General features: G+C 51.1%; 1 protein-coding gene across 1 annotated transcript; it reads right to left on the reverse strand.

The window, feature by feature from the left end:
* On the reverse strand, window positions 1–25,315 carry FKBP1A (FKBP prolyl isomerase 1A). Its single transcript, XM_045833550.1, has 5 exons — window positions 25,154–25,315; window positions 25,029–25,076; window positions 5,826–5,938; window positions 2,927–3,091; window positions 1–1,056 (listed from the first exon to the last, which is right to left on the reverse strand). The coding sequence occupies exons 1-4, from the start codon at window positions 25,188–25,190 to the stop codon at window positions 2,963–2,965; spliced, it is 327 nt and encodes a 108-aa protein (XP_045689506.1). The 5' UTR covers window positions 25,191–25,315; the 3' UTR covers window positions 1–1,056; window positions 2,927–2,962.
* Window positions 25,316–26,848: the final 1,533 nt, after the last annotated feature.

A 26,848-nucleotide genomic window follows, 5' to 3' on the forward strand; every position in this document is an offset into this window, starting at 1 on the left:
TGAGAAAAGCCAGCGTAAAGCACTTTTATTGCAATAATAAAACTTGAAACTCGTATGTAGTGCAGGAGAGGAGGGTGGGGGTAGGCAGCAGTAATTTCTCTCACCAAATCACTACACAGGACAGCAGAGGAGTGAGAGGGGGGAGGGAAAGCCAGGAAACTGAGATCAGCAGGGGGAGGTGAGCATCAAAAAACAGGAGATGCTGAAGCTGTGATGACCAGCATCGTTTTCGTAAGACAGCACTCAGGGATTTGTCACGGTGGCTGGGCTTTCACTGGGTTTTCAGTGTCTACAAACAGCACCTTCAATTTAAACTTTCGACTAAAGTTCTCAAAATTTAGGAAGTGGAGCCTGGATAGCTACGACATTATAAAAGTCCTGAATATCTATTAGAAAAAACCCACAGGATCGGGGGGAAAGCCAGGCCATGAGGAAGGCTTCCGAGGTCCCGCTGGCCCGGGACGGATTCCTGCAGTGTCCAGCGTCGCGGTGAAAACCATCTGCTTTAAAAGGCAGCGGGTTTCAGGGGAGGGTGGGATGGAGCCGTGGGGGTGAGGCCCCCCACCCCACTCCAGTTTTGGGTAGAGCTCTTGATCCAACCCAAAGACATCTCTCAACTCGGAGACCACTCGGCCCTCCACAGCGCCCAGATCTGCTATGGCTTCGCAGCGCAGCAGCAAGAATGTTTAATATATAATAGATAAAAATTTCATCCAAAAATAAAATAAAATAAAGATTCTTGCACCCCCCCAACACCAATTCCTAGTCTAAAGTTAACCCATTACTTGTGCTGTTAATACTTGACTAATACGCAATTGGAAACCTAGGTCCGAAAGACAGAAACTGAATCTTCACCCCGAAAGGAAAACGAAAGAAAGAGTAACTGAGGTTGGTGGCATGTAGTTCAGGCCGACACACACACGGGGAGGGGAGCGAAGCTGGGTGACGGACACATTCAGTCGGGCAGATGTCTATACAGAGTGTAGTGGAACACCGGGAAAGCTCCGCACGGATCGCGTGTGCGCGTCGGGGGCGGCAGGTCCCTCCATGGCACATCTGTTGGGGACAGAAAACTCGTGAGTTCCAGCCACTCAGCACTCCTTGCGTGCAGTGGGGACAGCCACAAGGCTGGCCGCCACGCCACGTCCCTCCCAACAGCTGCGAGGTCTTCCTTGGACCCCCCGCCTCTGCCCCAGCTGGGGAGGGCCAGCCGGCTTGGGCTGGGCTCCCAGACGAGCGACCCCTTCCTGCATACACTGGTCTTTCTTTTAAAACCCCAGGTTCAGTTTATCTTGCCGAGGACAGCAGGAGGGGCAGTCCACCAAGGCCACCCCTACTGTCACTGGCTGCACACAGGAATTACCTGGAGGCTTTGAAAAACCTTAACACTTGGACCCAGGGCCAGTGCTAACTGCTTCCGGGCATCAGAAGAGCCTGAAAAGCCTCCCAGGTGACTTCGGTGTGCAAAGCCTGAGGGTGACAGTCCCCACCTCAACACGGAAAATGTCCCCAGTCTTCCTTCATTCACCCAAACCTGTAACTGTCTGCTCTTGGGTTTTCCTTCAAGACCCCTGCGGGAAGCTCTGAGACGTTCTCTGGCAGTGCATGGGGAGGCTTCCACCAGGTGACTCAGAGCCCTTCATTCCCTCTCCTCTGTTCCCCACCCTCCATCCTACCCGATTTACAGAAGCCTGTTCCCAAATCAGAACAACTCCAAGGCCCCTTCAAGTACGTTAATGTTCAAAGGATTTGGCTTTCAAAGCACAGGAAGGAGGGTGTGGACTAGGTGGGCTCTGGGCAGAGGGAGGCTCTCTAAAGCGTCAGGAGTTCCCTCCTGGCAGGAGCATCATGTGGAGAAGCCAGAGTCATCAAACCTGAGCCTGCCTGCACGAGCCGGGTGTGCAGGGCTCAAACCACGGACAGAAAATACCTGTCAATCAACGACGCCCTTCTACTAAAGCAGGCCACAGCAGGACAAGGCTGCATGCGCCACAGCAGACGGCGGGCAGCCACTCACTGGAGCTTTCAAACAAAAGTATTATTCCCGGCCACCGGCTCTGCCCTCTGGTTCCAGGGGCAGGAGGGGAGCAAACACTGAGGTCCTGGGCCCACTGGAAAGGTGGCACCCCTCATGTGTTGTATGACTGAATTCCCACACGAAACCTTTCGTGTCATCAGGATATGAAGTTTGGTTTCCCAGAAGTGAAGGTAATGGGAAGGGAAAGTCCAGGAAAGCGAGGCATGAATGGGGTTCTGGCTGTAGTCTGCCACCGACTGACTGTGATCCCGTCGGGTGTTTCTCTCTGGGCCTCGGTTTCCTCACCCGCTGCACAGGAAGGCTGACTCAGGCCCCTGAGAGTCCTTCCCAGGACTGTCTGAGAGTACCCTCTGTGCCTCAGTAACAGCCTCTGGCCTCGCCTTCCACCCACGGGCAGCACACTGGCCTGCTGGCCTCCACCGCCTGGGCTCGCTCCCCAGGGCAGGTGGCCCGGGTGGCGGTGCCTCTCTCACGTCCCCTGACAGGCAGCAACCGCAGACCATGGATGAGGGAGCGCACGAGCCGGGAGAGGCTAAGCAGAGCTCTCACCAATCTCATGGCTATGGAACTAAAATATCGGCACTAAAAATCTGGTCTATGCTTCCGGTTCCCACCTGAGGTCTAGTTTATAAGCTACACGTAAAAATGTTTCATTTAAACAGTTACCACTAGAAACCCCATCCCTGAGTACATTCAAGAACACATGCCACCCCTCCCACAGGTGAGCAACTTTACGTTCAAGGTGCACACGGACCACCAAGACTGCAAGCACACCGAAGGGCAGGAGGGCAGGCGGCACCTGCAGCTCTCCCCACCACCCGTGGAATGCTGAGCGAGGCGCAGGAGGCGCAGACGGAGTCAAGGGCCCTGCAGCAGTAAGTTCCTTACCCAAGAACAGGGAGCTCGGGGAGGAGGCCATTCCTGTCATTCCAGTTTTAGAAGCTCCACATCAAAGACCAGAGTGGCGTTTGGTGGGATGATGCCCGGGTGCCCAGTGGCACCGTAGGCGTAGTCCGGGGAGATCGTCAGTTTGGCTCTCTGGCCCACACTCATCTGGGGAAAGAACCAGGGAAAAGAATCAGCTGGACGCACTCCACCGTCTCCGTAAGAAGCCTGGGTGTCCTCTGTCCAGGACAGTGTGAGCAGCGGTGCCCGGACTGTGTGGCTGCCCGGGCACCAGGCGGTGCCCCCAGGTGCAGGACGTGGGGGTCAGCAGTCAGGTGCGATGTCCCTGCACCTGGCTCCAAGGGGCCCAATGGCAGACAGAAAGCTCTCGGATCCCCCACCACGGTCAGGCCCCCAAACTGCCCGCCCAAGTTTATGGACCCGACTCCACGCAGCCAGCACCCTGGGGGTGCCACCCTGGAGGTCCTTCAGTGGCCTCTCAGTCAGAGGACATATTAAGTGCCATCAATGCTCTTGAAAAAGGAGCGTTTGAAGCAAAACTTTGCTTAAAAGACACAGGGTGTGAGGAGCCAGGACACCCGAGAGAAAGCAGCATCTGGGGTGGTCCCCTTTTCTGCACTCCTATCCTCACACTTCACAGACACAGACACCGACACCCTTTAACACAGGCGGCATAACTTTCTGGAGTACAAAGTAGCATGGTGCAACACCTGCCACTTGTGGGGAGAGAGGAAAAGACTGACAATTTACACCCGCCTACATAAACCCCCTATATGAATGGTCTACAGGGAGAACAGAGTATGGTGGCCAGGGTGGAGGGAAAATTTTCGCTTTAAAAAACATGTTTGTACTTTCTTCATTTTCTAATCTAATGCACAAATGGGTTTAAAAATCTCTTTTATGGAGAGCGAGCAGGTTCTCTGCCGCATCTCCCCTCTCTAACCGCCTCTCTGCAGCCCCCACGTGGCACCCCGGTGCTCCAACCCCGCCGGGGGACGGGGACCGAGAGGAAGAGGCAGGCTGCGAGCAGGTTTCCAGCGCGAAGCAGAAGCCATGCTTCCTGCAGCCCCCTTCAGAGACAGGGACGTGAGACCAGGCTGGTAGGGACACTAAAAAGCATGTATGTGGCTTAGGCTGGTAAAACTCACAACTATTGTATCCTTTTGCCCAGCAATTCTATTTCCAGAATCTTCTGCTAACAACCCAAACGACCATCATCAGGGGAGACATGTCAAAGGCACATCTCACTATGGATCAGCCACTAGAAAGAACACGTACTAACACGGAAAGATGCCCGAGATACGTGCCCAGCGAACTTCTCTGGCAAGCTGCCGACACAGTCCTTGTGGCAGGACCGCGTACCTGTGAACAGGAACACCAGAGCAATATCGAAGAAGGGGGAAGGGGCTCAAAACGACCCCCTGCTTTTCTGTGCGCACTGCTGAAGAAACGTTCTGCTCGGGTGTCTGCACGAAGACGCCCACGGAGGTCCCAGAGCACCCAGACTCTCACGAATGAGAGCTGTGGTTGACCCCCAAGTCCACTGGTCCAGGGGAGACTGGGCACCTCCCCAGCAGCGCGTCGTGCCCGCCAGGCCTGGAATGTGAAGCAGGCCGATGATAACACTGTCTGGGGGCAGTCCCGGCTCTGGGAACACACAGCACAGTCACTGTGCCGGGGCTGGGACCGCCACAGAGGACGGGCTGTGGTGTGGACAATGGCTGGCAGGGGCGATGGGGGCTGGGCCGCAGACCAAGAGCTAGCCAGACGTGGGGGTGGGGCACACAGGATGAGACAGAAAGGTGTAGCTGGCAGGGCTTCCAAAGGGAAGTAAACCCTTTTTTTACTTTTTACACAAAGATCCTCTCCTTCCTACACTGCCAGCACTCCGCCCTGCAGGGGCCGAAATCCAGACACCCAGGAATGGGATGCCTGAGAGTTCCTGAAAGTTAAGCAATTTATTTTGTGATAAGTCAGTGATTTTATAGGGGAAGTGGAGCAATGTCTAATCTAGAAAAGGGAAAGAGAGAAATCTTTCTCTTCACTTTGGTAAAGCTCCAATGCTCTCCAGCCAGAGGGAAATAGACTTAATACCAACATGCAGGGTCTAATTATAAAGCCCTCTGGGTCTCAGGCCACTGTGATCATCCCTTCAGCTGCAGGGCTCCATGGGAGGACAGCATCCAGCTGAAGCCTGGCAGCCCTGCGTCCCCTATTGTCTATTGGGAATTTGTTCCCTGGCAGGACAAAAGCTGTTTACACAACGGGGAGGGGAGAGGTGAAGAAACAGACTCAAGACAAACAAGACGACTTTATCCCTGAACGTGACCTCTCAGAAGTGGCCTGACAGAAGGGCCCGCAATAACACAGACACAAAGGAAAACCACCCCGAGATAACATCTGTCACTCACTGTATCTCCCTGAGGCCAGAAGTCTAACAATGCACTGCTGGCGGGGCTGACCAGGGACAGGCAGCTTCAGAGGCCGCTGGTGGCGGCTCACAGTGTGATCCCCACGGATGGCGACTCGGCAACGTGTCATAGACAGTGCACACAGTCTATGTGCACTGTCGGAGGGAACTGCTCCCTCCACTACTGGGGAGTGTCGCCTGGGGCAACACCAGACAAATGTAAAACTAAGTCCCTGAGTAGTCGCTGCAGCTTGGTTACGATAAACACTGGAAACGCCCCAAATGGCCACCCATAGGGTGCTGGTCAAATAAATCAGAGCACACCCACCTGAGGAAACACTGTGCAGCTGCGAAGAGAGCATGGACTTTGTGTTTTTCTTTTTCCTGGTGTGTAAAGTATTTTAACAGACAGATTACACGTAGTTTAAAAGGCAGACACTCAGAAACGAAACAGAACAAATGAGAGCATACCTGGGCAACCCCTTCTTCCCAGCCTCGGATCACCTCCTGCTTGCCTAGCATAAACTTAAAGGGCTTGTTTCTGTCCCGGGAGGAATCAAATTTCTTTCCGTCTTCAAGCATCCCTGTGGAAAATGCATTGGAACATGAGCAACAAGGAGTGGTGACATGAGGCAAGTCAGAAGCCATCGGCGCGTGCAAGCCCCAGGTGCCAGCACCAAAAGGCATGGCCGGGTGTCCTCTCCCGAGAAGGCACTGTGGCGTCCGGGGAGGAGTCCTGGTGTCCCCCGCGGGTCTCTAAGGAGTTGGGGCAGTCCCTCCACCAGGCTTGTGGCTGCTCCCCCCCCCCCCCCGCCGCTCAAAGCAGTGAGCTGATCACCCGAGGCAGGCAGCAGTCTGCCCTGGGTGGAGAAGAGGGGGGTGTACACTCTACTTGCGTGGATTTCCAGTGCTCTGTGGACTTCCTCCCAGACTCACTGTGGGCCCTTCAGGCACACATAGCAGCTGGAAGTCACCCACAGTGTAAGAAGCAATATTCCTTCCTTAATTCACCCATCACCTTTTACAGAAATGTGTGGGCAGTGTCGAAACCGAGCTGAGTGGTTGGGCACCAGCTGGTGTCACAGAACCAGGGGAGTGGCGCCGGAAAGGACGCAGAGAGCTCTCACCAGTGAACTCCGGCAGAACTGTGGGCTGTGCTCCCGCCCTCCCACCAGGGGCTGAGTCCCACACTTTCCACACACAAACCTATCCAGCCCCCGCATGGCACTGTCCCCTTTTCCCAGATGAAGGAACTGAGGCAGACGGAAGTCAAGTAACTTGCTGAAGTAGGAAAGCTAGACTATAAATCCAAAAACCACGTTCAGTTTACTCCTCCAGCTTCCTGGAAGCCAGACAAACCACTGCGCACCCTCCACTAACTGGGGGAATTCCAGGGACGGAGGGGCCAGAGGGAGAGTGCCTCGAGAAAGAGTTAACAGAGGCTAGCAACTCCTCAACTCCTCGCCCAAGGTGTTGGTTTCTTCAGAGGCCAGTGTCAGCCGACTGTGGGAACTGTCACTCAGGTCCCGAAAACCCTCGAACCAGGACCCCAGACTGCAAGGGGTCAGCTGGCTGTTGCCACATAGTTAATATAAAGCTGATTCCGCTGGAGGCCGAGGGGGCACCCACCATGGTTCCAGGCATCACTGAGAATGGCTAGTAAGACATAGAATTTTGTTGTGTTTGCATTTTTGAGAGGAAGAGGAAAATCCCAACAAAACCCCAACCTAAAAATGTCAACACTTTTACGTGGGAGGGGGAAGCAGAGATCAAGCGAGAGCTTTATCACAGGCACCAGACTATCTGCGCTTTGGCAAAATAGGAACCAGGGAGGGGGGCGGGGAGCAGAACCGCTGTCCTCACAGACCAGGAGGGGAGAGGGATGTCCTGGGGGCAGGCGCCTGCAGACCCACCTGAAGCCTGGGGCAAGAGCTGAGGACGGAGGGAGACCGGATTGGACCACCCTAAGTCGGTGCAGAGCCAGGAACTGGCACCCCGGAACTAGCACGTTGGGGTGTACATGGAGCTTATCTCTTTGCCAGAACACAGTCACTAACTGATCAAAGAAATGACAAATGGCAGGACTTAACAGTTTTCTATAAATGAGTAACTGGGAGAAGAACAGGTCTCCACTCCCCACACTACTCACCACAGACACCCCTTCAGTCCACCTGTACGAAGCTCTACTTCATACAACGAGCCCAGCCCAACCAAACTTGAGCATTTGGAATGAGAGTGGGCAATGAACACTAAGATTCTCAGATTCTTTCTCTGGCCAGGCAGCGCCTTTCCACCCACCGTCCTGAGACTGCTTGTAACAGAAACAAGGGAACCAACCCCAGGCTCAGTAACCTGCTGCAGGTCAGAGCCAGTGAGCAGTAGGGTCTGGCTGCAGCAGCAAGACTTTATTTGCCCAATGGGGACTGTGAGCTACAAAGGAGACTGGAGACCAGAAACAGCCTCTTCTGGGTCCGCCTTTTTTTTTTTTAAGATTTTATTTATTTATTTTTAGAGAGGGAAGGGAGGGAAATAGAGAGAGAGAGAGAGAGAGAGAGAGAAACATCAATGTGCGGTTGCTGGGGCTCATGGCCTGCAACCCAGGCATGTACCCTGACTGGGAATTGAACCTGCGACACTTTGGTTCGCAGCCCCCGCGCTCAATCCACTGAGCTACACCAGCCAGGGGGGGTCCACCTTCTTTATAGAGCAGAACTGGGGCAGGGCCCCTGGGCTTCCTGAGCAGCCACAGGGGATCCGTCACTAGGTGAGGAGCCCCTGTGGGGAAGAACAGCGGATGGAAAGGTGGTCCCTTGCCCCTGGCTGTCTGCAAACGCTAGCTGGACAAAGCCCACAGAGAAAAACCTGCCCAGAGAGGTGCCTGGAAGCCAGGCTGCTGCAAACTCCAGACTTTGGAAAATCCAGACTCAGCAACAACCCCTCCCCCCACCCCACCCCTTTATAACTGAGTATCAGCTTTGCAGGAGCAGCAGCAGCCTGGTCCCGTGAGCAAACGGGAATCAGTTTAAACCTTTCTCCTATACCAGGGTTGGGGCGGGTGGGGCATATGGGTCAGTGTGGGCACTCAGACCAACTGCGGTCTCCTGGAACCTTGCAGGAAAAGACATGTCTCACTGGTAAAAAAGAAAAACACACTCAGGAAAAAAGCTCCTGCCTTCCCTTCCTGCTGAATGCTGCTGTGTGAGGATGTGATGTCTGGAACCATGGCAGCCACCTTGTAACTATGTAAAGGTCAGGAGCACCACAGAGTAGTCCTTCCATGGATCTGAACCAGACCCAAACTACCTCCTCCAAGACTTCTGCTCTAGGGTGATTAAAAGTCTGCTTTGCCCTAAGTCAGGTTTTCAGTTACTTGCAGCTGCGAGTAACCTAAATGGTATGAGCTATGCCTTTACTTGACACTTACTTAGCACACCCCGCTGTAGTGCTGCCAAGGGAGGAGTAACAGAAACGCAACTCCAGAACCCACACCACAACGAGCTGTCACCAATTGTGACGGCAGACCAGCGTGTTGTGTCAGGACCCACGACACACATAAAAATGTGTCAGTGAAACATTATTTACATGTAATAGTTACCACGTGCAGCACACTTCTCATTGTTAAAGAGAATGCTGACTCATTGATCCCTAAATTTATTTCATGATACACTAACACTAATGGGCTGCCACTCCTAGTTTTAAAAATCCAGTACACCTCTGAAAGATTATCCTACTTCCTGCCCAATCTGCACAAGCCCCGAGCCTGGGCAAGATCGCATCTGACTGCCATGAAAAACTACAGGGCACCGAGACAGACTCCCTCACCGTCCACGCATGCCTCCTCATACGCACTGCCAAGCAACCTCCCCCAACGTCATGCGCCCCATCCCACTGCGCCTGCAGGTGAGGTGCTTCAGTGTCTGACTGGTACCAGACTGGGGGCAAAGGCGGACCCAGCCCCTCCCTGCTGCTGAGCCAGCCTGGGGAACCGGATACCCTTCATCAGAGAGACTGGAGGCCTGGGGAAACATCTAACCCCAGTTCTCTTGAGCTCTTCTGGGTCATTGAGAGGGGAAACCTCTTTACGAAACCCTAAGCATCAAGTAGATTTCTGAGTATACGGGCTTTAAGTAGGAGCTCTGCCAAGGATCGTATTCTCTACCCCATCTCAGATGGGCTGCTGTCCCTGGGGAGAGGACGGGAGCCTTGCTCCAGAACTTCAGACCACAGCAGCCACCAACCGTCAATCTCACCCACTTCCTTGAAGGAGATACCTTCACGGGGAGGGGCTGAGTGCCGGTACTGGTAATGGTGGGGTCCCTTCGGCCAAGGAGGGATTTCCTATATCTAAGTCTGAAAGGTAAACAATATCCCCAGAGCTGAGCAGAATGTCACACAACTGGCACAGGCTGTAGGGGCAAAGAGGTGCTGGGGACAAGGCTCCCCCTCGATGGGGAGGAAGAGACCACTTCATATTGAATAAGATTGTCAGCTCGGGCAGGAGCGGACGCAGCACAGGAAGCAGTGCCCACTAAGAAGCAGGACTGAAAGTGCTTGTAGTACTTTCTGCAGTGGGAATTAGGCTGGTTAGTGGTGGATGCAAAATGTAAGAAAAGCTGTGACATCAAAACAGGTCACAGTTTTGGCCAAGGCGGAGGAACAGAGATCAGATTTACCCTCCCATCTCAACAACCCAAAACAAAGCAAAAACAAAAAGCCCAAACAAGAAACAAAACACCCCCCCCATAAAAAAGGAGCGAAACAACCCAGATAATAGCTTAAACAATGGTTTTTAAGACACTGACCATCTCAGTGAAGGGCAGAGATTCCGGAGGGATGGGAAACTAACAAGGCGAGCCCTGAAACTGTCCCAGCTCACACCCTTGAGCATTTCCAGAGAGAGGGGACTGGGGTGGGGCTCCAGGCAGCCCGAGTCCACAGATACATACCAGGGAGGAGAGCTATAGAGAAACCTCCGGAGCCTTGCAGACTGCCCCTACTCAGTGCTCAGAGAGGAATAAACGAGCGTGTGTCTGAGGCAACTACCCAAGGCCAGGAGAAGAACCACCCGAACGTTTGGGAGGATCTGTGCCTGCTCCTATGCACCAACAGGAGAAAGTCATGAAGCACTGGGGTAGGATACTCAGGAAGATCTGAGGCAAGATCTCTGAAACTGTTACCAAGTAACTTAAGAGCTTCCCAATACAAAGCTCAGGATGACTTACAGGAATGAAAATATCCAGAACCCTGAAAGGTACAATTCATGTCTATCATCCAAAGATTACCAAGCATGCGGAGAGGCAGGCGAATGTGACCCACGATGCAAAGACTAATCAACCAACTAAAACCACCCAGAACTGGAGTCAGTAGAGAAGGAGAGTGAGATTCAAATCAAACTTCCAATGCCTGAGACGAAAACTACACTGGGCTGGAACAACTGGATATACACAGAGTAAAAATCGGATCTGCACTTCACAGCATAACCAATATCAACTCAAAATCAGGTAACAGATCTAAACATAAACAAGAAACCTGTAAAACTTCTGGAAGAAAAAGGGAAATAATCATTATGGCTGTGGCTCAGGCAAAGATTTCTTACATATGAAGTCAAAAAGCATAATCCATAAGAATAAATGAAACTTCATTAAAATTAAAAACATCTGTGCTTTACAAGATGCTTTAAGAGAATGCAAAGTTAAGTCACAGACTGAGAGAAAACTCTTTGCAAAGCATATATCTTATAAAGGACTTATGTCCAGAATATATAAAGAGCTCTCAAAACTAAACAATAAGAAAACAATTAAAAAGGGGAAAAATTTGAACTTCAGCTACCTTAGCTATTTCACTGAAAAAGACACACAGATGGCAATTAAGCACATGAAAAGATGATCCACATTATTAGTCACTACAAAAATGCAAATACCACTAGGAGGCATGACTGTTACCGATGAGAATGAGTACAACTAAAAAGACTGGCCATACTGTGTATTGGTAAGGATACAGAGCCACTGGAATTCTCACAGACTGACAGTGGGAACAGATAATGGAAAAACCACTGTGGAAAAGAGCCTGGTGGTTTACATGAAACTTAAACCTCGCATGTGACCCAGCCATTCTTCTCCTGGACACTTATACACAAGAAATGACAGCCTATGTTCACACAAAAAGACTCACACACAAACGTTCATAGCAGATTTATTACTGGTAACAGCCAAAACCAGGAACAACCCAATCATCTGCTCACTGGTGAATGGATAAGCAAGTACATCCACACAACAGAAAATTATTCAGTCGTAAAAAGGAATGGACTATTAATACATGAGAATAACAATAATTTCAAAATAATTATGCCAAGTAGAAGAAACTAGACAAAGAGTACATACTGATGCCTGAAATTAATATAATATTGAATGTCAACTGTCAGTGAAAAATTTTAAAGAAGAGTATATATATACTGTATGATTCCATTTACATAAAGGCTTAGAAGATGCTAATTAACCTATGCTGAGAGAAAGTGTACCTGTGATTGTTCGAAACGGGAAGCGAGGTTCCAAAGCATAACAAAGAAACACACCAAACTCATGAAATTGCACATGTTATATATGGCCAGTTTACTGGATGGCAGTTACGCCTCTATAAAACAGTTTTTCTTCGTAAAGGGGAAAAAATGTGTGATTTACTAAAATCCACACGTGTACCTACTACACCCAACCTGGCAGTAGATGGTAGGGGCCTCCTGTGTGTGGGGAGGAGCGGGCAGGCAGCGAGTCAAGTCCCCGCAGCTGCTCCCACTCTCACTGCACAGCTCTGTGCCAGGACCTCAGCCCTTCCCCAGCGGAACCTCCTGCCAAGTTGGTGCCATAATTTCCTAGAGAAAGCACGCTCTGATGAGCAAAGGCGACTGAAGTTACAGTCAGACATGAGAGCTGACACTCTTTAAGCTCCAAAGGCCACTCTTAGCAAAAATCACTGGAACGACTTTCTGTTTCCAGAACTGCCCAATTTCATTTCTGACTACACACACCTATATACCCTATGACCCAGAATCTGCCTGGGATAGGTCCATATTCTTTGTTTCAAAAACTGTCTCGAGGTCACAGACCTGGGCTCAGAGCCCTGTGTCCCCATGGCACTCAGCTCAGCTCCTGGCACTCACAAAGCTGGCACTCACAGGCACTTTGGGTCTGCGCCATTTGCACCGTTTTAAGAACCGGCAGGACAGCACAAGGCTTCCGTATTTAGACCTCTCCCCTCTATGGTTGTAAGAATCTGAGGGGCAATCCCAGGTGGCAGTTTTTACTTTCAGCACCTTTAAATTACTGATCAGTGAGAAAAATGTGAAAAGTTGGTGTCTCCAGTTAAAACCGAAAAGACCCTGAAAGGAGCGTAAGCTGCAGGTGGCCCTGGCCAGCGGGCTCAGTTGGTTGGAGCATCGTCCCATATGCCAAAAGGCTGGGGGTCCAATCCCCACTCAGGGTATGTATAGGAGGAAAGCAGGCAATGTTTCTCTCCCCCTACTCCCTCCTCTCTCTTTAAAATCAATAACTATATCATTGGGTGAGGATTAAAAAAAAAGGAAGCAAGCAAGTTTCGGTTGCATGAGGGACTGTTCTCTGGCTGCAAGGCAGCTGATGTCATTTTTGTCTGGGTCTCCTCCCAAACGGTTCAGCTGTTCTTGGGGGAAGAACCAGACGCCAGTCCTTGGAAAGGGAGCATGTGGGTTTTAACAACAACAACAAAGGGCGTGGGGAAGTGTCCTGCGTTTATTTGCCCCTCGGCACGCTGCTCTTTCCTGCTGCTCGTGTGTCTGAGACTGCTCCTGCTCCGCAGGAACCAGAAGAGGCAGACCTGGCCGGCAGCTCCTGAGCAAAGCGCCCCAGGACTGTGCTCTTGGTGCTTGGCCCAAGTCACAGAAGCAGTGGTTAGGACCCACGGCCAGTGGTTAGGATTTAGAGATTGGAGAGGACCACTGGGTTATTACTTTGCTAATGATCCAACAGAAACGGAGTCACGTCCAGTGTATTCTGCCTTGTGGAAGGCAAAGTCACTTCACCCCCCCACAGGGATAAGGGGAGACGACAGAAGAAGGCATCTGCCGAGTTATGGTTCTAGCACTTGTAGTTACAGCTCGAGACGCACAATGTGGTTTTCAGTTGCTGATGCATCTTTGCAGGTGGTTTTCACAGGCCGCATTTTACAGGGTCCAAATATGGAAAGTTTTAAGATTAAACAACAAAACACTCAAATCTAAATCAAACAATAGCAACAACAAAGGGGAACATCCCAAACCCTAAACTTTCACAATGAATAAAGTTCTTGCCATTTACAGCTGGGAGACAGAGAAAAGATGTCTATTTTTATCTCAATAGGTAGTTTCTTAAGCATAAAAAGTCCAGTGGTTGAATGGAGGTGGGGAACCAAATTCCAAGTTGCTATTGTTTCTGCAGAGTTGCACTTGAAGCCACCTGGAACATTTCCATACAAATGGGTGGACTGACTCGGGCACAAGTGGGTACACTGACTTAGGTGTATCTGTTTCCCTTTCTCCTTAATACATACAGACACTGTCTCAAACACCTTTTATTTAACTGCCTCCCCAGAGACTCCCATAAGACCCACAGCCTGCCCTCGCTGGTGTGGCTCAGTGGATTCAGCACCAGCCCATGAACCAAAGGGTCACCAGTTCAATTCCCAGTTAGGGTACATGCCTGGGTTGCAGGTCAGGTACCCAGTAGGAGTGTGTGAGAGGCAACCACACACTGATGTTTCTCTCCCTCTCTCCCTCCCTTCTCCTCTGCCTATAAATAAATAAATCTTGGGGGGGGAAAAAAAGAACCACAGCCTGCACAGCCTCAGGGTGGTGAAAGCTCCTTCCTGCCCCAGACTCCAGCTCATCCCCATTCCTTCTTTCCCATGTGAGTTCTATGCTTACCAAGGGTCAGTCAGCCATGTTATTCCCAAGTCCATTCGTGTCAGTTTTACTTACTGAGTATTAATAACACAACTAAATAGTATGTATATGAATGATAGATGAGTGTGAAGAGTTTAGTAGACTTAATAAATGCAAATCCCTAAAAAATATTGCTGGCAAACGACAGTGTGCGGGTGAGACTAGTGTGTGTTTGGACAAAGAAAGCCTAAAAATCTAAAAAGGCTGGCATTTAAGTGACCTTACAACAGCCTCTGCTCCACTTTGAAAGAAGCCAAAACTAGGTTTTGCAAGAACTTTGATGGTAAACTCCACCAGAAGAGCCAGCCTAAAAGACAGACATGATCATTTAGCCAATGAGTTATGTTTGGATTTGAAATGTTTACATACACCACGTCACTTTTATGATTAATGTATCAACTACCCACTTGCCCTAACCATGATGGGTGAAGAGATTCCACCCACTGAGGGAGCTCAGAGGTATTGATTCAAAGTTCATGTCTCTGTCCTGTTTCCCAGTCTCTGAGGTCGCTCGCACCCACCGGGCGCCCTTCCTGAACTGGAGTTCCGAGAGCCTGCGCACGGTGTGACCAAAGGATGAATGCCTGTCCAAAGATGGGGCCAGATTCTTTCTCCCCTCACACAAACCGAGGGCAAAAATACTTCCCTCTGGAAATGCTTCTAACCTTTGGCTAAATCCCTCTAGCCTGACAGTGTGTTTTCAAAGGAGGGCCCATGACCGAAAGTACGCCGGGATCCCAGAACACAAGCCAGAAGGCATGTCCCTGGGGCATGCCTTTCCATTTCCCACTTCATCACAAGACACACGAGACTGCCACATCAGCCACAATGCAGTACCATCTCACACCTGTCACAGTAGCTATCATCAAGAATCAACAAACAAGCGCTGGCGAGGACGTGGAGAAAGAGGAGCCCTCATGCACTGTGGGTGGGAATGCAGACGGATGTAGCCACTGTGGGAAGCAGTGTGGAGATACCTCAAAAAATTAAAAATGGATCTGCCTTTTTGACCCAGTGATCCCACTACTGGGAATATATCTGAAGGAACACAAAACACTAATCAAAAGAATACGAGCACTATGTTCACTGCAGCATTATTTGCAATCGCCAAGACATGGAAGCAGCCCAAGTGCCCATAGGTAGATGAGTGGATAAAACAAGTATGGGACATTGACACTACACAATGGAATTCTGCTTGGCTGTAAAAAAGAAGAAAATGTTATCCTTTGCAACCCAGCATGGATGGACCCGGAGAACATTATGCTGAGTGAAACAAGCCAGTCAGATAAAGACAAACACCATATGATTTCACTCATATGTGGAATCTAATGAACAAACGGAACGAACAAGCAAAACAGAGACAGACTCATAGATGGAGAGCAGATGACAGCTAGCGGAAGGGGGACATTAGCGGGTGGAAGGATTGAGTAGAAAGGAAAAAGGACTCATGAGTATGGACAACACTGTGGTGATTGTTGGGGAGGGCAGTATAAGGGGACTAAATGGTAATGGGAAAAAAATAAAACAGATTAAATGAAAAAAAAAAAAGTCACATTGTGTCTCATGGGGGGTGGGGGGATGCACAGAAGGAGACACACTGGAAATAGCAGAAGTATACACGACCTTTAATTTTCTTTTGTTTTGTTTTCAGTTTTCCAGAAAACACAGAGGCAGGAGGCTGTAGGGTACAATGGTTAAAAGCATCAGTTCCGGAGCTCAGCTTCAGATTATTACAGCGATTCCTTCCCTGGCCCTCCATTCTCCTCTGCCCTTGCTCTCTTACAGTTTAAACTTGACACAGCAGCCAGAGGGACATTTTTTAAAAATATAAGTCAGACCCTATTACTCCTCTGCTCAAAACCTTCCCATGGCTCCCCATCTCACTCAGAACAGAAGCCCAAGTCCACAAGACATGTAAGAGCTGCCACCCAGCACAGCCATCTCTCTGACCTTACCTGGTTACGCTCCTACTTCTCCACACCGAGAACTCTGTTTCCTTCTATTCTGTATACACACCAGCGGCATGCCCACCTGGGGCCTTTGTCCTTGCTGTTCCCTCTGCTTAAAATACTCTTACCCAGTTAGTCCCATGGATTATCCCTTACCTCCTTCAGGTCTTTGTTCAAATGTCACTTCCTCATTGAGGCCTTCATCGGTCTAAAATCTCAACCTTCTACTGTCTTCTCCTTAGCACTTCCTGGCTAAGGTACAATGTATTTTTGCTTATTAATCGTTGTTGTCACCTGTCTCTCACACTACAGTGTAAATCTACGATGGCAGAGACTGTCTTCTTCACTCCCACATTCTTGGTATCCAGAACAGTACCTTGTAGAAAAACCAAAAGCATCTTTCCCTGTTGGAAACCGCCCTGCCTGGTATCAGAGGCTGTAACCCCCGCCAAGGCTAAGGCTGAGGGAACGATCTTGGACTGTAAGCCAGCAAGGAGACAAAAGCTTATCTCCCTGGCAGGAGCACCGCTTCTGCTCCTTTTACTTCACCTTGCCTGGCCCCCAATGCTTGGTCGGTTAGCCAATGACAGGGTAAGATTCCCCAAAGGGGGAACAACCTAAGATAAGCACGATCAAGTGGGAGGCCCCCAAGGAAGGACTTTGGGGGCTACAGCAAAAGGGGGTGATGGACCCTTGCCCCTCGGCTTTGACAGAGCCTGAGTCCTCACTGTTTGTGAGAAATTTCCTGATCTCTTGGTTGCCTTACTTCCCTTGCTCCACCTAAGCCTGAAACAATGACAGAGGGTGGTGCAGCCCTGTGCTGGAAAGGGTGGGTTCCCTGGGTGATCAGGCCTAAGAAAGAATTTGTAAAATCCTGTGAAACCTGCTTTGTTTAGAATGCTCTCAATTAAATGATAAGGGTCCAAGGAAGAAGTAAGTTTGTTCCTTAAAGTTTTTTTACAGCTCTTTAGCTATCTGACCCTGACTCAAAATAGGCCCTCAGAGTTCCTTGTTATTTGATCCTTACTTCCTGGCAATGAGTAATGAGCTTTACCTGAATTCCTGTGTAAATGAACCCAATAAAAGCCATTGAGGAAAAGGCTCTTGGTCCTTCTCCTGTGAGAGATCGGCCACCTTTCCTCCTCAATCAGATCATGTCTTGGTAGACTTATTCTCATTCATGATGGACGGGGGGCTCTGCAGACAAAGCTCCCCCACATTTCCCTCACTCAAGGCCTTTGCACACACTTAAACCCTTTCTTCCTGCCTGACTGAGCCATACACATCCAAGACGGCATGGCACTCACAGCCCCAGGTGTCTGCTGCTCCAGGCACCGCTCTCATGAGGGTGAGCACCAGGGACAGCACCTCCAGGGCAAGACTGAGGCGTCCCCTTAATTTCTCACCCATTTACTGAATGACTGAGAGAAGGGCTTGGTGTGCCGACCTGTGCGCAGTGGGTGTGAGAGGAAGGAATGGTCACAATTTTATTAATCCATAAGGATTGGACAGAGTCCAAAATGATGTAGATATTTTTTTCTTATTCTAACTTAGAGGAAATAGAATGTTATACCAATCATTACTGGAATGTGGGCTTTTCACACTGCAGCTAGAGTCTATGCCAGACCATCCTAACGGACCACTCATTCAAACAGCTACTGAGTACCTACCCCACACCCAGCACAGATGGGGAGAGCCAGGAGAGCACCACCAGTGTGGGTCTGGCCTGGAGGAAAGCGTAGATGTTAACTACACAGCCTCGCAGCCTGACTGCGACGAAGGCTAAGAAGGAAATAGGTGCTTTGTAGGAACATCAGAGAGGGGGGTGCGCATGTGCATATGTGAAGAACCACTTTAGGAAAAGGTCAGAGAGACCCACTGAGAGGGTGTCACTTAAACTGCGGTAACAGCCTGCCTTGTGGTGGGGAATGGGAGCAGTGCGGGGACACCTAAGCATCGGGGCAGGGACCTTCCTGGAGGGCGAAGTTTGCTGCTTGCGAGGAAACGAACGCAGGCCAAGAAGGTCTGTGCTCCGCAGAGGGGACGTACACAGGCTGCGAGAGCAGAGGCAGCAGCACCTAGGAGCTGACTATTTTGCCTGCGTTCCTCCTTTCCTCCTGCTTTTTTCTGAACTGCTAGAATTTATCTGGCTCAAGTTAAAGGGGGTGGGGAAAGGAAAGCAAAGACCCAGTTCAGTTCCTTAGCAGTAGGCTAAAAAAAAAAAGGACCGGAAAAATAGAAATAAAAACAAGCAAACATTACCAGGGGCACCAAAGGGAGAACTGAAGAGTACATGCTAAGTTATCCAAAATACCCCTGGCCTTTTCCATGGGAAATAGCAGGTGACAATACTATTTTTAGAGAAAACCCCAAGGCAGACAAATGATTCCCTGGTTTGCGAATATAGTGAACCCATTAGCACTTGACAAAAAAATCAGTTTTTAACCCACAAAAACTGTTCAAGTTAAAAGACCTTTGGGTAAATCAGTGAATTTTATGGTACATAAATTGTGTCCAATAAAGCTGTTCGTGAGAACAAAAGTCCGAGAGCCCCACTAAAAGGAACCTTGGCCCTTTGGAGAGGTTACTGCTGCCAGGCCGGAGCAGCGGGACCCCGGCTGTGACTAAGGAAAGTGGGAGCTCGTCAAAAAGGTTTCAAGGGACTCCTACTGGCAAAACTTGGGACCGTGCATCAAAAAGAATAATGAGTATCAATGACTTTAAGGCCCTGAGTAAAATCTGTGAGTTCTCAGTGTACTAAAAACAAACCGGCAGAAGGGAAGTCACTTGCTGCCACTGGGGGTGACTAGAAAGCCAAGTCCCCACTTTAAAATTTGGAAATTAAAGGGAAAGAACGAAGCTGTACCCCACTTTACAGAATGGCAGCTAACAAATGCAGAAGGTATGAAAGAACTTGAAAACGGCCACTTTGTAAGTGCCAAAGAAATGATCTCTTTGGGCACAATCACGGGTGTGAACACCAGCAGCGAGAGGCTGATGAGGAGCTGGGCGCCCGCAGGATGCGCAGATCCCCCCAGACCGCCTGCTCCTTGCAAAGGGGAAGATGTACCTTTACAAGAAAGATCACATTTAGCATCACAGATAGTAACGTCTCCCACAGGGTTCCGAGTATGAAGCACACAGCATCATGTATGAAGTCTTTGCACGCAAATGTTTAACCAGAAACCATTCATTCAGTGTCCAGGGCACAGGGCACAGGGGCAGTGGAAGGAGTCAGACGACACCAGGAGAGACAAGGAGGCAGGCGTGGGTATTCGATAAGATAGTGAGTCTGCTGTCTTTGGAACAACAGGGTCATTAAAGAAAATCAATGAGAGACTCCTCTAGGTTGACACTACATACACAATACCTAACTGCAATGAGTAGACCTTGACTGGAGTCTGTTTTGTTTTGTTTTTTTAAGCTATTAAAAACACTCTGAGGACAACTGGGGCAGTTTCATTATGAACTTGGTTTTAGTTACTACGGCATCATTTTCATTTTTCCTAGGTGTGGCCAGTAGGATAAGGAGATTCCTCTTACTCTTAGAGCATGCTCAAGTGTTTGAGGTCAAGTGTCATGCTGTCTGCGACTGTAATGGCTCACCAAACCAAACCAACCCCCACAGAACACAGCAGTACATGTCCTGGAACGGACAGGAGTGGCCAACGTGACAAAACGTCAACCACCGCGGAACCCAGGTGGGGAGCACATGGGTGTTTGCAGAAGTCAAACCTACTTTGATTTCTGTCTGTGTCTGAAAATTTCACAAGTGAGAGCTGCACACACACAACGACACTGTGGGGGCCTCTGATTCACTCATTCAAGACTGGCAAGCCTTCTGCTGTCATCTATGGGGTTCGGCATTTGGTGATCACAATCCCCCCCAAAAAACAATCATGTGTCCATAGCAAGGTCTGTTTTCAAAATGTTCAAATCTCACAATGCTAAGGAGACCTGGGGAGAAAAAGGACTGGTCTCTTAACTTGCCCACATAGTGAAGCTGGTACAGCCCAGGAATGTCCCTCTCGTATCCATAGGAAACAACAAACACTAAAAACCTCCTTTGGTCCTCAAGTTTAAGAGAATGGCTACAGCCTTCTTGGCCATTATATTCTGTAGGTGCCACAAAGGACTGCTTTAAGATGAATCCTAACTGAGACTCATCTCTTTTCTATAGGTGCCTATTTCCCCATTGCGAAACAGAAGGGGAGTGAGGTCTCGGCCCATCCTCCTCCTGACCCTAGGCCGCCTGTTTGTCTGGGCCACTCCAGAAGCTGCAGTGCTGGGGCCAGGCTCTTCCTCCCTCCCGCTCTAGCTCCATGTCACAGGGCGGGCTAGCTGGACGAAAGACGCGGGATGGGGGGGATACACCGCCCAGGACTGGGACACAGGAGTCTCAATGACAGTATGTGCGACCACAGCATCGCTGCTGCCACTCTTGCTCCAGGAACGCACCTGCCCCGGCAAATCCTCACACCAGGCGCTGTCACTCCTGTTTACAGATGGCACGTGGGAGCTTAGGTAAGTGGGACAATTTTCCCAAACACTCATAACATGTCACAAAGGGTGGAGGCCAGATGTGAACCCAACGAAGGACCCACATCCTGTCGGGGATCACATCCACTTGGCTCCACCTCTGTGCGCTCCCCCCAGGCTGGCACACCCAGAACACGAGCAGGGCCCTGTGTCTGCCCCGGGCCCCTGCAGTTCCATGTCCACACAGAAGGAGGCAGTGGGCCTACTGACAGCAGACAGAAGGCAGTGGGCCTACTGACACCCAAGCCAGCTCAGGACCCTCCAACGATCCCACTGTACTCAAAGAAAAAGCTAATGTTCCTGTAACAACCTACAAGGCCTTGCCACCACCTCGTCTTCACCACTTCCCCCCTTACACACCCACTGCAGCCACGCCGGTCTCCTGGCCGTGCCCCTCATACACCAAGCACGCTCCAGCCTCAGAGCCTCAGAACCAGCTCTTCCCCCTGCCCGGAATACTCTTCTCCTAGACAGCCATGCCACTCACTCTCCAACTTCCTTTCGGCAAATATTAAAGTGTCATTTTATCACAGACCTTTTCTCACTAAAAGCAGCAAGAACCCTCCCCAAGCCCTCACCCTGCTTTAATCTCTCCACAGTGCTTGCTTCTCGCCACTTTATGGCACACCTTCACGCTATCCATCTTGTCACCCAGGTAAGCCCCACCAGATCATGTCTTTGTCTGTTTAGTTCACTGGCCACATCCCCATCGCTTGCCTGGTCGCTGTTGCTCATTCAACACCTGCTGTAGGAAATGAGGGTCCTGTGGCAGCCCAGCCTGAACAGCTACAGCCCGGCTGCCTAAGAGAACACAGGGGAAGCCCCCTGAGAAGTCTCTGCTGGGGGCATGCCTTCCTCCAGACATCGGATCAGCAGCCCAGAAACACCCACCATAAAAGTGGATGGAGTAAAACAGAGAGGCGAGGGAAGACAGAGGCTAAACAAAAGGGAGGGGCTAAAGGGCGGCTGTGGGCTAGTGCCCTGAGAGCTCAGGTGCCCTCCAAGAGGACCTGCTGCAGAGATGGGGCTGAGGGACCCTTGGTTTTCCTCAGCCAGAAGCCAGGCTACTAACAAACCCGAATCCAAGGACGAGATGTCAGCTACTATTAAAGAGGATAAAAAAAGAATGCCTTCACAATCCACCTGAGGTTGCTCTGACAATGGCAGGCATGTGGCCTGTGGTTGTGAGTAGAGGGATGTAAGCTTCACTCTGTCAGGACGAACTCAGCAGCAATCAAGGTGACAAAGCTCCCATAGGCAAGGAAGCAGCCGTGAGAACTCACCTGACCCTCGAGGCACACAGGTGGCTGGCTACCTTTCCACCTCCTCCCTCCCACCTCAGTGTCTGTCATGCTAGGAGGAGGTGCTTGGCAGGTGACAGTCAAGTTTTCATCTTCCCTTCTGGCACCACCAAGAGGGGGCACGGGCCCTTCTTGGAGGCCTTGCTCACGCTGTGCTCCGAGGGAGCCTGGAGAATGCCATCAAGCCCACTGCTGGAGCCACCCGCAGTGCCGAACGTGCCCCCGTGGGAAAGCCAGCCTGGCTACGCCCATCTCTAGCGGCCGAGGGGAGACTTTGGCAAGCACCTTATTGCACTGCTCTCTCTGCACTGCCCCCAGATCTGCAGCAGTGAACACCTGGCCAGAGAAGGCTGGGTGAGCGCGTGTTCACTGGCTGTGAACCCGGGTCATGCAGGTTCTTCCTCCTAAAACTGTCATCACTGGGGTCACACAGCACAGCAATCTGCGCTAAGACACTCAAAAGGAGACACACAAACTGAGGATAGGACTGGGGGGTGTGGGGCGGGGGGCCGTGCCCAAAGGGGACTTCCGCCATCCACCACTTGGGAAGAGAATAACTGCTCTTTGACAGGAAACTACTGGTGCAGCCAGGCAGGAAAAGCAGACTTGAAAACCAGGGTTATCACGAGAATGTCTTCTCCCTTCTTGAGGCCCAGTGGGCTTCCTGCATTGGAAAACTCAGATGTTTCCGATACTCTCACTGCCCCACCCCCAATCGTATTCCCTCCAGTTGGGATTCTGTTCCCAGTGGCTTAAAAGCCTTACCTACTACAGATGAAATCTCAAAGCACCTACTCATTCCTCTCACACCCCCACAAGTCTTAAACAGGTTCTTCCTGAAGGCTGATGGCAAAGGCCCACAGGAACAAAGCCACCCGCCTGAGAACAACCTATTCTGTGAGCATGAGCAGAACTGACTTCTCACTAAGGTGTCTTTGTAGGGCTTATCAAAAATGAAATAAGAAAAGAAAGGTTTTGTCCTAATGCATGCCTGGGTCCTGCTGCTCTTCTGGGAACGTGTGAGTGGGCGCCACCCTCAAGGAAAAACACAGACTTGGAAGAGAGGCACTGGGAGCTCTGATGGTGTTCTGGGTCCCACGACCATCTGCTCTCTCAGAGAGAGGCTCCAGACACGCTGTGTGGGGACAATTCCTCAAGAGGCATGGTGAAATGTGGTTCTGCCTGCATGCTGGTGTCCAGTCCTGCCACTGGTGCCAGGAGATGGGTAAGCCAAGGACAAGGGGCACAGAACTCGGAGTGGGACTGATTTACAATATTAGCCAATTATCAGAATGTCACTACTCACAAATTAGAGGGCGGAGAGGTCACCTAATCACCTGAGTTCAGTCTCTACCTAGCTGGCTGTGAGAAATGAATGAACTGCCCACACCCCCCAGCACTGTAAAAAGCAATGGGTCCTCTTCTCACCCTACAGATCAAAAACAACCTAACTGACCAGCTTTTCCCCACTAGTGCTCTAGGTGCAGGTACAGACTGTGGCTTACAAAGACAGTCATTTAAAATGTCAAAGCCACTTTGCAGTTTCATTCACAGGCATGAAACTGTTCCCTACAGAGATGGGTTTCCGTACCTCTTCCTTCAGTAACCTTTAAAAATGTTCTAGTCCTTAACTCCCTCCACCCCCTACCCTCATTCCCACTCATAAAGAAAGACCAGAGAAGTAAGAGCCAGAGAAATAAAAGGCTGCTGGAGGGGGATTTTAGTTGCCCTCCCCACCCTAATGAAAGTAATTTCCCTCAACAGAGGGCTCCCCACCATGGTCTGGGAGAGAAGGATAAAGCTTAGAAGGGCAGACCTGAGCAGCTCAGTCAGAACGGCCCACAGCCTCCTACCCAGGAGGAGGGAGAGAAGAGAAAGGAGAGAAGAAACAGAGGAAGTAGGAGGAGGAACAGAAGAAAGGGTTGGAAGGGGAGAAAGGGGAAGGAGGAGGGGGAGGGAAAATGATTCATATCAGCAACTTGGGCTACACCAATCCCCCCTGCCCCTCCACCCACAGCCAGGGAGTCTCCGCCTGCTCAGTCTCCCCACTCCCCTCCCCAATACAACCCAGGAGGACCTTGTAAGGGCATGGAATAAAAGATGGTCTCAAGGCACCGACTCTGCTGTCCGAATTCTGGCTGGGGGTTTACGATTTCCTTTGGCTTACATTATGTTTGTTGCCCTACCTGGGCCTCAGTTTCCTTATTTTCAAAACGGAGACGAGAAAAGTCTACTCCTAGAATCGTGGGGGAACTAAGTGACATGTTCTAGCATCCTGGACCATCACTACCACGGAGGCTTGGATGTGTAAGGGTCTCAAAAGTAAAAAGGTGGAAGACCATGCAGATCCAGTTTCTCCCTGGCCAGACTGGGTCAAAGCAATGCCTTAGGAACTGGGACGTTTCTCTACTGGCTCCACCCGTCGTGGAGGGACTGAAGCCCGACTTCCCGAGGGTGGGGGAGCGGCAGCTCAGCAGATTGGGAAGTACCTCGCCCTTCTTATCTCCATCGAAGGGAGGGCCAGAACGGGGCGGGGGTGGGGAGAGCAGGGTGTCAACCAGGACACAGAAATGGTGCAAATCCTTTCTGATGGTCCCTGGCCCGGGCTCTGCCAATTCCTGAGCGCGACCTTGGGCGAGTGACTTCGTCTCCCCAAGCCTCAGTTCCCTCATCTGTGCAGTGGGCATAAGGGCAGCATCTAAAGCACAAAATCGCTTGCGAAGGGCGAGATAACGCCAAGTCCGAGGTCAGCGCTCACAAGCGCCGGCTCAGACTGTGGCGGGTTCCGCAGGCCCAAGGCTGCCCCCTCGGGGGCGCCGCCACCACCCAGGCCTGAGCCTTGGGCCACGCGGGCCTCACCGCCGCCACGCCCCAGGCCTTTGCCCCCAGGCCGCGTCCGGACCGGAGGCCCCCCCACCCTGCGGGCACGCCGACTCACCCGTGTAATGCACCACGCAGGTCTGGCCGCGCTTCGGGAAGGTGCGCCCTGAGGAGACAGACAGACGGTGCCGTGAGCGGATGCGCACAGCCGGGGTCCCAGCACCATCGGAGGCGCCTACTCACCGTCTCCCGGGGAGATGGTCTCCACCTGCACTCCCATTGCGGTGGCGGCGGCAGCAGACGCGGGACGGGCTGGCAGCGCGACGGGTCGGTGTGGACCAAGACCAGACCTGGCGCTGGTTCCTCTGCTGTGCCTCGTCCCTCTGAGCTACGCCTGCGCACGCGCGCCCCCGCACGGCCCGCCCTACGTGCGCGCCCCACAGGACGTGCACGTTCGGGAGCCGGGACCTCGAGCCCGGGAACCGGAAACCGGGAAGCACTGAGCCCAGTGGGTGCCACTGTTTAATGGCAGTTTTTCCTCCCCCACTCTTTTCTCTTAGCGTCCAGCCAGGCTGGCATCTCTTTAACCAGGTTTCCGCATCTGAAAGATGGGAAGAATATTTGGGAGTCCGCCGATGATTGACTGGGTGACTTTCAGCAGGTTCACACTTCTGTACACACTCATCCTGTAAAAAGGTGGCTGTGACAGGTCAGAGCAGATGTGCGTTCGGGTTAGCGTTCAGTAAATGGTTCAAGATAATGAGCTCTGCTTTTCTGTTGGAGTGGTCATGACGTACACTGGATTCATTCATTCATACATTCGTTCATGGCTTACATATATTCTTATTGAGCACCTGCTAGCTGCCACGCATCATACTAGGGGCCGGGGAAACAGTAAAGGAGACAGACTCCGTTCCTGACCTCACAGAACTTATATTCTGGTGAGGGAGAGAGAGTCAATAACCACACGAGAAATGTAAAGCTTCAAATCCGTCAATATCGTGAAAGAGATCCATGGTGTTATGCTCTGAGAGGCATGGCAGAGGTGCCTAACTTAGCCTGGAGTGTACTGCAATGTCCCCCTGAGGTAGCCAGGTTTAGCCAAGGTCTGAGGGAGCTGGCCGGCTGTATGTGCTGGGCCGGGGGAGGCAGAAGGGGCACGGGGAAGCCTTGTGGCGGGAGGGAGCATTGTGAGAGTCAAGGACCTGAGGGAGGCAGATGTGAACTAATCCTTCACTGGGTCTCCCTGCATGTGCTCCTCAGGTGTTTTAAACATGACTTCAGAGTTCTTTGACACTCTTCCCATCATCTGTGTCCCCTTCCCTAGAATCTCAGGGACCTAGTGACTGAAGTTGCTGTCTCTTTAACAGTCCAGAGGCAGATAGGACAGCTTGGCTTCCCAGGCTCTCCAGAGACTCATGTTCCTTCTACTTGTGCCTCTCCATCCTTAGGATCCTACCCTCCTCCACGTGGTACAAGCTGATGCCAGTGTACTTGCATTCCAAACTGAGGAAAGAGAGAATGTGAAAGCATATCCCATCCCCTTTAAGTGCATGACCTAGAAGTTGCACACATTTCTTTTCCTAATGAATCATTGGCTGCAACCTATTTGGCCAAATTTAGCTGCATAGGAGGCTGGGCAACATAATCGTCATTCTGGGTAGCCGTGTGTCCAATGAAAAATAGGAGTTCTGTGCCTATAGAAGAATGGAAAAACTGATATTAATAGCCCCCCCCAAAAGGTGGGGAGCCCAGCAGTTGACAGGATACTACCCCTTACCGCCCCTCCCGCCAACATACACCCCTGTCACCCCCACCACTGCCAACACCATCTAGAGAAAGTCAGACTGCAGAGGGTTCCTGGGTTCAGTCTTCCCTGAAGCCCAGCAGATGTGGCTCCCCTCACTTTCATTCTGTGATGTGGGGGCTTTCTCATGG

This window comes from Phyllostomus hastatus, unplaced genomic scaffold (assembly GCF_019186645.2).
Source record: "Phyllostomus hastatus isolate PE091 unplaced genomic scaffold, TTU_PhHast_1.1 phas_contig_17, whole genome shotgun sequence".
Lineage (NCBI taxonomy): Eukaryota > Metazoa > Chordata > Mammalia > Chiroptera > Phyllostomidae > Phyllostomus > Phyllostomus hastatus.